The sequence below is a fragment of the Zea mays genome, chromosome 5, assembly GCF_902167145.1.
Source record: "Zea mays cultivar B73 chromosome 5, Zm-B73-REFERENCE-NAM-5.0, whole genome shotgun sequence".
NCBI lineage: Eukaryota > Viridiplantae > Streptophyta > Magnoliopsida > Poales > Poaceae > Zea > Zea mays.
Window position 1 is genome coordinate 82,419,871 of NC_050100.1, and position 12,866 is coordinate 82,432,736.

The 12,866-nt window shown below is 43.3% G+C and overlaps 1 protein-coding gene and 1 long non-coding RNA gene across 2 annotated transcripts; one reads left to right on the top strand and one right to left on the bottom strand.

Annotated features, from left to right (window-relative positions):
- Window positions 1–205: 205 nt before the first annotated feature.
- Window positions 206–670, top strand: LOC109939507 (uncharacterized). The gene is made up of 2 exons (XR_002261970.1): window positions 206–333; window positions 423–670. It is a non-coding gene; the product is annotated as an uncharacterized lncRNA (long non-coding RNA).
- A 5,025-nt stretch (window positions 671–5,695) lies between these two features.
- On the bottom strand, window positions 5,696–7,030 carry LOC109939722 (zinc finger BED domain-containing protein RICESLEEPER 2). Its single transcript, XM_020538034.1, has one exon. The coding sequence runs from the start codon at window positions 7,028–7,030 to the stop codon at window positions 5,696–5,698; it is 1,335 nt and encodes a 444-aa protein (XP_020393623.1).
- Between the last annotated feature and the right edge of the window lie 5,836 nt (window positions 7,031–12,866).

Below are 12,866 nucleotides of genomic sequence, written 5' to 3' on the forward strand. Positions count from 1 at the left end.
GGGAAACAAACGATGCTCTCGCCAATAGAACACAGATCCTTACTGTAAGGTCCAACTCTTAAGGTATAAAAGGGCAGGACCCTGCCTTCTTCTCACAAACACACCAGTTGTAACATGCTCCAGAAATAATACTACGTTATCAATACACTGGACTAGGCGCGAGCCTGAACCAGTATAAACCCTATGCCTCAACCCCCATTCGACGCCGCCTTCCGCGTGCTCGAGGAGGAGGCCACGGACGCCACGTGAGGTAATGAAGGATGAGGGGTAGCGTTCGTAGGAAGATGGGTCGACCATGAGGAGATCCCAACCAGCTTCACTCACATGCCTTGTGTCCGCCTCCCCTCCTGCACCTCGCCATTCTTCCCCTCCCACACCTTGAGAAGCACTACAGGTCTCACCTGCCCGTTCTTCTGCCCTAGGAACCGCTGGATCTGGGGGTACTACAACAGTTTGGTGGTGGTGGAGGAGGGCGACGACCATAATATGAGTTGTGATGATTCTAATTGTTCCTTTGCTGGATCCAAATTATACACTATAAGTATGTATTATGATGATTCTGTGTTGTCTTAAAGAATAAACATCATATGAGTTGTCCCCAAATGGTAACCAAACTCAGACTCATTTTTGGATTGTCTCTGATTACATCTTGCATCAGATGAGGGCGCTTTAAAAGTGCTCATCTGTTGAAATTCAAGAGTGATGTCAATACTCATATTCAAGCTTTATAAAGTTGTGGTTTATTTTGGCCAGATGTTCTCAAGTCTGATGTTTCAGTTTTGGTGTCAGAGTGATTTTACTCAGTACTTATATAATAGATTTCACAAATCAGTATAGTTGCAGCCAAGGATTTATTCATTTTCTTTTCCCCTCTTGACTGCGTCAGGGAAGTTGGACTTAAGGGCTTTAGATATTTTTAAGTGCACTGTACTTTTTTCATCCAACTCAAGGCCTGCTCTTTGTGAATTATCAGGTCATTCGTGGGCATTGGTAATATCACCACACGCTCTCGGAGTCCCGCTGTGATCCCGCCCGCTGGCTCGACTTTGTCCCTGGGTGCATGTGATTCATGAATATCCTGCATGTCTGTTCAGTTCATCTCCGTACGAGACACGAATTGCTGAGTGCAGGTCTGTTCATGCCAAAATCGTACAGGAATGAGAGGGTAGAGCTGATAAGCATAATACATGTACGGATTTATGCTCGGATGTGGAGACAAGAGAAAGTGGTTTGGGGAGCATTGAGCTATCTTCATGAGATTCAGCCTATTCAGGTCATGTACTCATGTGGCACAGCCTAGAGGACCAACTGACCAAGAATACTAAAGCACATAGGATGTTTAGTTTTCTGATTTTAATTTTTGATTTTCTATCCAAATATAGACTCTTTAGTATGACACCCTTGCATTGGTTTCTTTGATAACATACTAGACATGGATGACTACTGAATATGTTATTATAGTGCGGAGAATCTAACTGTATGATCATTATGAAACCTATGAGTGATCATCTTACAAAGAACAAGATATTTAAGCATCATGTTTCCATCTCTGTCCATATTCAGCATGTTACTTTTACCTATAACACGGGAGATAACACCGTGTACCTTTTACAGAGATACTATTGCAAAATACAGCCACAGCATGAAGGACCTTGCTCAACAAATTGTTGTGCATCATCTCAGAAAATCTGAGCCTGCCACCATCTTATATACAAGAGGCGGTTGGAGAAGTTTTCCAGAACATTACTATTAGCTACTATTCTCCGTGTCCACAACCTGATCTTGCTCTTGGGTTACAATCTCATGATAAAAAATGCTTGTGCTAGTTTCAGGTCTTCAGTGTTTTTATGATTATATCTATATTGTTTAATTATGAACAACTTGTATCTGAATCTGAATGTGACAGATTACTAATTTTTTATTTACATTGTGATACATGTTGGTTTACTTACATCGCATATCGTTGTTGCAGTTATCTCTTTTATTGCAGTTATCCAGAACCGTGTCGCCCCTCCATTCATCCTTGACAACGCCGCCTGTGTTGCTTTACGTGTTCATGTGTTCATGGCTTCATGTTTGAGCTTTTTTTTTCTTAATCTTACACTCCAATCTAATGTTCAATTGGAAAATGGTTCATTGTAGTGATAGAGATTCAACGTTGTAATCTCTTTATGGATTGTATGCTTCATTGGAACCTCGCCAAGAATTTGTAATAGCAGCCATATGCACTTAGCTGTAGTCTTTAAACGTGGTCTTTAAGCAAGGTTATTTTTTATGCACTTCGCTGCAAAATACACTTGAAGAACCATCTTGTCAGTCTCCTTGTCATAAAGCATTTACCTTTTCTTGTAGGTAACTTGGGCTCGACTTACTGACACGAGCAACAGTCTGGTAACGCTACAAGACACCGCTGTGCAATGGTCGCCGCCCTCTATGGGATTATGCATAGGACAGAGCAACAAATAGCTATACTTTTCAAAGAAAAGAAAAAAAAATATAAGAACAGGTATCCTATTGTCTCCATTCAGGAACTCCTAAACGTTTCTCAACTGAAAGGATTAATTAATATCCAGAATTTGATGTAGTTGTGTATGATGTACTTTATATTTTTATGCTAATTTGAATACACTATTACACCCAATTACTAGATCGCGCATATGCTCCGCTTTGTAAACACGTAGACCACCAATCCTACATTGTTTTTGTTCTTCCTATTATGCTTTTACGATGATTTGAATTGGTCCATTTCAGAACAATGCACCACCAGTACTTATGCTTGTTCTGACGTGTCTTTATGCTTTATACAGACTTACACATACCTATTTTGATAAGAGCCGAGCAGCGATGCTTCCATTTCAGACCACGACCTAGCTAAAGGCTAATGGTTCGAAATGTCTGAAGTACCGAAGACAGGGCTAGCTCCTCGTTTTGTCATGTCAAATAAATCGTGTATGATTGCAACAATATTGGCAAAATATCGTTGTACTTTATATTTTGATATATTGTGAACAAAACAAGTGCCCTATGAGACCATCGTGATTCATGCATTTTCAAACTAAATTTTACGACACTTCTTGTTGTGTTTTATGCTTCCATTAAAAACTGTCTTACTGCGTTTTACGCCAAATTTATGACACTTTTTGATGTGTTTTACAGCAATCTCTTACGAAGTGAGATTGTACGCGTGTTTTACACTAAATTTCTAATCATTTACGCTGTTTAGCTCACGTTTTACGCTGAAATCATTCAAGCCAGAATTCGCGCACGATCGGCTGCATGCTATTTTCACGCCGTAATTTTGGGCCCCGTTTGCTGTTACCAAACATATATAGGATTTATGATAAATTCTATACTCATTTACGCTGTTTTGGTTCATGTTTTACGTTAAAATCTGTCCGAGTCAGAACCCGATCATGATGGGACACGCGAGATTTTTACGCCGTAATTTTTGGACCGCATTCGCCGTTTCGAAATAGATCTACGATTTACACTAAAATCCGTAATCATTTACGCTGTTTTGGTTCATGTTTTACGCTAAAATCTGTCCAAGTCAGAACCCGATCACGATGGGACGCACGAGATTTTTACGCCGTAATTTTCGGGCCGCATTTGCCGTTTCGAAACAAATCTACGATTTACGCTAAAATTCGTAATCATTTACGCTGTTTTGGTTCACGTTTTACGCTAAAATCTGTTCGAGTAAGAACTCGTGCCCGATGAGACGCAAGCTGGTACGGGACGTGGCTATACCTGGCTGGGGCTTACTGATACTAATGGAAGCCCAGGGCTTACATTACCTCGTCCCTATATATATATTTCCTAATAGAGGATTTCCCTGACCTACAGGGAATCGGGTCCTGTTACTCTAGGCTCATTAGGAAAGTAGAAGTTGTAGATGCCCACATGGCCCTAGACCTGTGATTCTATGAGGCCCGGCCCAGAAAGTGGCGCGGCCTAAGAGCATCTCCAACAAATTGATCTATAAAAATGTCTTATCATTTAAAAATAAGTATATTTTATAGAATTTAGTTCACCAACAAAACATTCCGCTCCAACAGTAAAACCTCAAATCTAGATTATAGGGCAGTCCACTACGGTGTGGCATATTTGAGGCATTTGAGAGGGTGTCCTATAATTTTTTGGCCAGATTTTATAAAATGATGCACTGTTGGAGTAGTTTTTCCTGTGTAAAGCCTTATATTTTCAATTTTGAGGCCTCAGTTTGAGGCATTGTTGGAGATGCTCTAACGGTGGGTAAAAGGACGCCTGTGTTAGTTTTGGCACCTAAGGTGGGCAAGGAAACTGGAAAAAAATCTCTTTTACAGCCCCTCACATACACCAGATACTAGTCCATATAAATAGAAGAAAAACAAAATACTAAAGGGTTATTTTGTAAATTTTGATCTGTCTTTGTGGCCCTCCAAGTAGTGGATGTAAGGGGCTGTAAAAGATAATGTTTGCATCCGATATGTAGGCCTGCTAATGGCAAAAAATCCAACCCACTCCCACCCATACCCAAATTTAATAACTTTGATATCCATCCCACACCCACCTAAAATTATTAGAAGGAAGTTAAACACAACCCATCCAATAACATTATTGACACCAAATCAACCCGTAATTGGGTGGAAACCCATGGAAAACCCGTGGGCTTAGCTTATTGTTTTACATCAAGTCAACTGCATACACTGTGACAATTTCATAGGTAGTTTCAGTGACATACAAAAACATAGTTGCATACACAGTAACAATTTTGGTCGATAAACATTTAGGTCTCGAGAGAATAACAAAAAACATCTGTTAAAGATCCTTAATGAACAATAATCTTTTTGGCAAGAAACATAAACTAGCAGCAGTGGAAAGAGTCTGTGATCAAGCTTGAAGCTAGCAACAGTGGAAGGGGACATCTAGATAGCATCAGAAGCCCACTGAACGACGCATAAATCTCCCTGGAAGTGAAAAGAAAAGCACCATGTGAGAAAAACAGCACATTGAACTGTCGAGCAAAAGGAGAAATGGCCAAAAGCAAATAAATGAGTGCATGTTGCTTTCTTGCTAAATGTAATCCCACGTACATATGGAAACAAATAAACCCTACACTACAATTCTCCTCTCTGCATTCTTTTATTGTGCCAGCACACATCGCAGTAGTAAAATAGCAAAAAAGAGGATATATTGTTTACTAACCCATTTCCACTTGCAGAAAGAGTGTTGCTGCTAGCTGGGTCCAAACACAAGGGGATAAACTGAAATAGCAAAACAACAATTGTTAGGAAAGTAGAGTGATTAATACTGTTAGCAGTAGTAAAATAGCAAAAAAGAGGATATATTGTTAGTAAATATAGAGAGAGTAAAAGGAACTAATAAGCTATGTGATTACTAGCATACTTATCAAGTACCTTGAATATTTGGGTATTCATACAACTAATCCTTGCAGCATACAAGGCATTCAAGTGTTTCTGGTGTCATTGAGCTTCGATTATCAGCAAGAATGCGACCACCTGCGCTAAAAGCAGACTCCGAAGGAACAGTGCTCAAAGGTATTGCTAATAAATCACGCGCCATACCTGAAAGCACTGGGTATTTGTTTGCATTTGTCCTCCACCAACTTAGAATTTCAAATCTTTCATCTGTTCTCACAAATTCTTCTTCTAAGTATGCATCAAGCTCAGACTTTGCAAGACGTCTTCCTCTTCTAAGTATCCTTCTCCCAGTATTTATCGAACTTAGAATCCATTGCTAGTGCCAAATCCTCAAGCACACAATTGATTTGCCAATTTTCATTTCTTAGAGCTTGATGGATACATAGCACATTATGCAAAAACAAATGAGATGTTGGACTTCTATGTGCTGAGAATGCTTTTGTAGCTTCCTCAAATGCCCCAAGAAACTCTCCAATCGCCTCAAAATTTGTCCACTCTTCATCATCTGGTGAAGGCTCAAGTTGTTCCTCAGCATATCTCTTCAAGACAACTTTGTACTCAATGGCCTCCATAATCATGTTGTGTGTCGAATTCCAACGATTTGGAACATCAAGAATTAATCTGGCCTTTGAAGGCAATCCAGACCTCTCAGCAATCTCATTAAAAGCTTGTATGCGAGAGGGTGAGGATATGATATGTCTGACCAGATCACGAATCTTATCGAATGCTCCATGAGCAATTGCCATTCCATCTTGAACTAGGAGATTCAAGATATGTGCACAACATCGGACATGAAGATGCTCGCCTCCAAATAACATGTCCGAACGTCCACTTTCTCGAATGAGGTCACATGCTGATTGATTGTTGGAGGCATTATCCAATGTGATAGTAAACACCTTCTCTTTAATCCCCCACTCTATGAGACACTTCGTAATTACTTCTTCGATTGCTAGGCCCGTGTGTGGATATTTGACATCTTTGAATGCAATAGTCTTCTTTTTCAAGATAAAGTTTGCATCAATGTAGTGGACTGTCAAGCAAAGATAACCCAACTTCTGATTTGAGGTCCAAAGATCAGATGTCAAGCAAATCCGAGAGTTAAGACTCTGTAACTCATTCCTTAGCTCTTGCCTCATCATCTTGAATCTGGCAATACAATCATTTCTCATTGTCTGACGCCCAACACCGCTGAACAATGGCTGCAATGACTCCATCCACGGGGCAAAGAAAGGATCATCAAACTTGTTGAATGCGACCTCAGCACTGATGCACCACTTAACCATGCACTCACGAGTCTTTCGAGGGTCAAACACAAATGAACCTTCTCCTGGCCTTTTTCTCATTGTTGCAATGAATCGTTTTTGGTCCTCAACTGGAATTTTAGGACATGTATCCGCAACAAGGTTTCTAAGGCTATTTGTTCCTGAATTCCTTTTACTTGTTAGCTTCGTCCCACAGTATTTGCAAACAGCCTTCATCACTCTATCAACCTCAACTAACTCTTGCTCAAAATACTCCCAAACCTTTGCCCTTCTGGTCGGCGATTGTACCGATTGGTCATCCAAGGTGGTACTAGTACCAGAACCCTCAGATATCCTTAAATCCATCTATGTTTAAAAGAAAAATAAACAAAGTTAATAATTCAATTAACAAAATAGGATATAAAAATTGTTCAAAACAGGATATAAAGATTGAAATATCAGGTCCGGTTATGTATTCAGACTCCTAGGATCTAAATCTGATGCGTAACCAAAATAATCCACTTGATCTCAGAATTTAGACTAAAATTCTTAATGGAGAACCTATTCCAAACAGCCTGTTAGCAAATCGTGGCAGTCCACCGCTAGCGGTAGCGGATAGAGCAGTCCAGCGCTAGCAAATCAATTATGTACGGTATATAATTACATAGCACATTATATATCAAGCTCCCTTGTACTGATACTTAGGTACGTAGCAAATCAATTGTGTATCAATACTATTATATACCGTACACAATACGTAGCAAATCAATTGTGTATCAATAATAATTATATACCGTACACAATTGATGGATACATAGCAAATCAAGTGCACTGCTCCCTTGGCGGTGGATCCAGCGCACGAGGATCCAGCGCACTGCTCCTTTGGCGGTGGCGGTGGATCTACGGTGGCAGGGGAACTCACCTCCCTTGGATGGAGCAGTGGCTGGAGGGCGGATGGGTCTTCGCGGTCGGCGCGGCGGCGGCGCACGTCTCCATGGCGGATGGGTCTCCACGGCTTTGGGGCCGACTGGGTCTTCGCGGTCGCGGATGAGCTAGGGGTCCACGGCTTTGGGGTTGGGGCCTACGCTCTCGCGACAGTCAGATGGCTGGATGGGTGAAACCCATCTATGACGTGTGGGTATAGACCGTTTTTACCCACAATATAAAATAAATCCACCACAACAGCAAAACTGAATACTCCCGTCGGCCATAATAATTCCCGTCGGTTTTTAGGGTTGCCGACGGGAGTTAATTAACTACCGTCGTCCATAACGAAGCCGACGGGAGATAAAATAACTCCCGTCGGTTTTTAGGGTTGCCGACGAGAGTTAATTAACTACCGTCGGCCATAACGAAGCCGACGGAAGATAAAATAACTCCCGTCGGTTAGTCCGGAGGCCGACGGGAGCTACATTATCTCCCGTCGGCTTCGTTACGGCCGACGGGGTTTAGGGCGGGCCCGGCTAAACGCGCGCGCCGGCCACTCGCCCAGGCCTTTATTCATCGCGCGGTCGTTCTCCATCGCCGGCCACTCATCCCGCGCCGTCGCCGATCGCCGTCCGCGCCTACGCCGCCGCCGACCTCCGACCCCGCCTGCGCCGCCGCCGACCGCCGACCCCGCCCCGCGCCCGAGCGCCGCCCGAGCCTGCGCCGCCGCGCCCGAGCGCCGCCAGCGCCTACGCCGCCGCCGCCGACCCCGCCGCGCCCGTCCCGTCCTCCGCCGCGGCTTGCCGACGCCGCTGCCCCCGCCCGTCCCCTCCCCCGACGCCGCTGCAACCTCCACTGAGACAGTAAGATTGAAATCATTTAAAATTATATCATTGCGATATATATTTATATTTATATCGAAAATATGTTTATTCCCGTCGGTTGGTTGATTGTATTGATTAAGACGACGGGAGTTAACTACGTTGTGGTAGTTTGATTAGTATGATACACTGTTTATTTTCCTAGAGTTTTAGGGTTAAGTGCGCAGACCATTAGTTAACCCTAGGCGTCACCCGTTCCGGAAGCATGCACATGCATCACATTTATTCATATGTTTGGGCCTAATGCACCTAGACAATCTATGGATGCATAGATTGTATAGTTTCATTCGGTCCAAACACAAGATTACTTGTGATGTGCGTGGTTCCGGGATTGTCCACGTATTTGGACAGCCGGAGAATGGGTGTGGCCGCATGTGATTCGTGCACGTGTCCGTTGGTCCGAACGAGATTTCAGCAGCATAACCCAGTTGTTCTCCGTCGCACCATGATAGGCGTGTGTTCGGAGAACAGCGGGGTTATGCTGTCGAAATTTCGTTCGGACCATCGGGCACGTCACGAGTCGCATGCGGCCGCCTCCATTCTCGGGTGGGTTTATGTCCTTTCCTATAGTAGGGTTATCACCTAAGCCACGTGCATCGCTCTTATATGCTGAATTTTTGGTTGGTGGTTTACACAACAGCAAAACTGAGCCATCCTAGTCCACAAACATGGAAGATGACCGTGAGTGGATGTATGCTGGTTGGAAGAAGGGCGGATGTCACACAAAGGAATGGTTTCAGAAGACAGAAAAGTTTTTAGAGAACGCTCGTGGAGAGTCAACCCACGCTGTGATTAGGTGCCCATGCACCAAATGTGGGAACATCCAGTCACATGACAAGAGAACTGTGGCACTACACCTTTGCAGTCATGGGTATGTTCAAGGTTATAAGGTTTGGGATAACCACGGCGAGTCACGGAGTATAGTATCAGCACAGATGGAGGTGGATGACGGTGAAAACGTTGATCGATTGGATCATATGTTAGAAGATATGCAGGCAGAGTTTGTCAACAATCCTGAAGATCCGCCTACAAAAGAGGTTGAAGAGTTGTTCAAACTCCTCCAGACTTAGAAATGCCTCTGCATGGACACACAACGGTTACCATCCTCCAGTTCGTGACCCGTCTAATGAGCATAAAGTCAAAGTTTGGTTGCTCAGCCAAATGTTATAAGGCGATTTTGGACTTGTTTAGTGATGTCCTTCCTGCCGATCATAAGGTGCCTAAAGACATTTACCGGTCAAAGAAGCTGCTAAAGGCTTTGGGAATGCCATATGAGAAGATCGATATATGCCCGTCCAACTGCATGATATATTGGCGCGATCATGCGAAACTAGAGAAATGCTTGAAATGTGGCCTGTCGAGGTACATAGAGGTGGTAAACGAAGAAGGGGAGAAGGTGACAACAAAGAGGGCACATAAGCAGCTTCGCTGGATGCGTCTCACTCCAAGACTGAAAGTCTGTTCTTGGCTAGTAGAATTGCGAGCCGCATGAGGTGGCGCAAGAATCGTAAGCCCCCGAAGGATGGGGTAATGCAGCATCCGTGTGATTGCGACGCATGGAAGGCCCTGGACAGCTTCGATATAGAATTTGCTAGTGAAGAGAGGAATGTTCGTATTGGGCTGGCGACAGATGGTTTCACGCCTTTCAGTATGACCGCAGCGTCTTACTCATGTTGGCCTGTCTTTGCCATACCGTACAACCTTCCACCTGAAGATTGCATGAAAGATGAGTTTATGTTCTTAACTCTCATCATACCTGGGAAGGATCATCCCGGCGTAAACCTCAATGTTATGCTTGAGCCATTGATTGAGGAGTTGAAAGAGCTTTGGGAAGGAGTGGAGGCGTATGACAGCTTCATGAAGCAAAAATTCAAACTTCGGGCAGCATATTTGTGGTCCATACATGATTATCTAGCGTATGGGATCTTTGCTGGGTGGAGAGTCAGTGGAAGGCTAGGTTGTCCTATTTGTGGAAAAGAAACAGATTGTTTCTGGCTCGATAAGGGTGGGAAGTTCTGTTACTTCGATTGTCATAGGTCTTTTCTTCCTTTGAACCACCCCTTCAGGCTCCAGGCACACGAGTTCAGGAAGGACACCATTGTCACGAAGGAACCCCCGAAGCGTCGCACCGGGTGGGAAATCGCTGAGGAGCTGAGTAATCTAGTGAGAAATGAGGATGGGGATGGGTTTGCAGGTTTCGGGAAGACCCATAACTGGACTCACAAATGTGGCCTTTGGGAGCTCCCTTACATGAGGGCATTGCAGCTCCCGCACAACATCGATGTAATGCACCAAGAGCGTAACATGTGTGAAGCACTATTTAACACCGTCATGGATTTCCCAGATAAAACAAAAGACAATTTCAAGGCCCGAGTGGACTTAGGTAACATATGTAACCACCCAACTCTCATGCTCAGAGAAAATGGAGGCAAGCCTCGTGCTGAATTTGCCTTGAGACCCAATGAACGAAAAGAAGTGATGAAGTGGATGAAAGATTTAAAATTTCCCGATGGTTATGGTGCGGGGTTCAGAAGATCTGTGAACTTGAAAACAATGAAGATCAATGGGTTGAAGAGTCATGATTACCATATAATGATGGAAAGGCTTATCCCAGTAATGTTGCATGGTTACATTAACGAGGAAGTGTGGAAAGCGATAGCTGAACTTAGCTATTTCTACAGGCAGCTTTGTGCTAAAGAAATTTTAAAGGAGATGATGCAGAAACTAGAGGAATCGGCACCAGTGCTTCTTTGCAAGCTGGAGAAAATATTCCCGCCTGCGTTCTTCAATCCTATGCAGCATCTTCTTATCCATCTCCCATATGAAGCAAAGGTAGGTGGGCTAGTGTGTTATAGGTGGATGTATCCCATAGAAAGAATGTTGAAAAAACTGAAATCAATGGTGGGTAACAAGGCAAAGGTTGAAGGTTGTATAGCAGAGGAGTTCAAATTTAAGGAGATAGCTTTCCTCACAAGTGGTTACTTGACTGAAGACCACAATGTATTTGCCATACGAAGAGGTACCATGAAGATGAAACGGTGCATCCGTGCAGTCACATTAGCATATTTCAATGGAACGGCAAGGCTGTTGGTCCACCAGTGGCATATGAATTCAGTGAGAACGAACGGAAATCTGCTTTGCTCTACATGTGGTCAAATATAGAAGAGGCTGAGAAATTCTTCAGGTAATAGTTTACTAGGCTTAAAGGAATTGTATATTCAATGTTTAGGAAACACAATGTTTTCTTACTCTCGTTCTTTTTTAGCGAGTTCGATAAAGAAAACTGGAGGTCTTCTCGTAACCGTCAACCAACGGCGAAACAGCTAGACAACTTGCGTCTAAATGGATTGCACGGGGGACCTAATTTTATCTCCTGGATCCAAGACCATGTAAGCCTTGTATTCTTTGTCCTCATACATCGTGTATAGGTATGACAATTGTAACACTTTTTCATTTATTGACTGTCAGTTCGGGAATGTACCGGATGACTCACAAATGTGTCCTGTGGGATCTCCTTCACATGAGGGCATTGATTCTCCCGCACGTCGGCGTAGTGTCCATAAGGACCTGCGTCAGCTTTCTATTGGTAGTGTGATAGTGAAGAGTTATGGCCGTTACGACGTAAACGGGTTTCGCTTCCGTACAACCAAATTTGAAGCTTCCCGTCCTTTAGCAGCTACGAAAAATAACGGAGTCATAATCCGGGCTGAAGATATGGAAAGGCACGAATCCGAGTATTACGGAATCATAAACAATATACTCGAGTGCCAATTTGTAGGGAACAAGGATCTGAGGGTGGTGTTTTTTGACTGTACATGGTTTGACCCGAAGCATTATAGAACCGAATTTGGAATGGCGCAGGTTAAACGCAAGCAAATACTTCAAGGGGACGATAGATATGTCCTTGCTCATCAGGTGGAGCAGGTATATTACTCGTCATATCCATGCCCTAAGTTGAGCGCTTGGTGGGTCGTATACAAAACCTACCCCCGTGATCGGTTGTCCACTCCTGTTCTCGATGATTACAATCGTGAGGCTCAACAAGCTGACGGGGTATTCCAAGAAGATGAGTTGCCATCCTCATTTGATATAGACCCTGCTCCTACATTGGATTGTTTAGTTGGAGACCTCAATGATATATCATTGCCACAGAAAAGGAAACGAAACGATAAGTAACAAGTTAAGTTTATTTCCATATGAATGTTTATTTGTTTAATGTTGGTTTATTTTGCACCGTTTGTTTATTTATTTACATTACTCAGTACTAATAAAAACTTTCAATTGCTGCAGGATGCCTAAAAAGTTTAAGCAGGTGGTGAAGGGGTTCAGGGACTCCCTTTTCCGAGGGAGTTCCTTGAGCGCTAGTAAGAAGGAGCAGCTCTACAGAAGCCTAC

Coding starts and splice junctions, on each gene's coding strand:
- LOC109939722 (XM_020538034.1), bottom strand. CDS start 7,030: ATGGATTTAAGGATATCTGAGGGTTCTGGTACTAGTACCACCTTGGAT.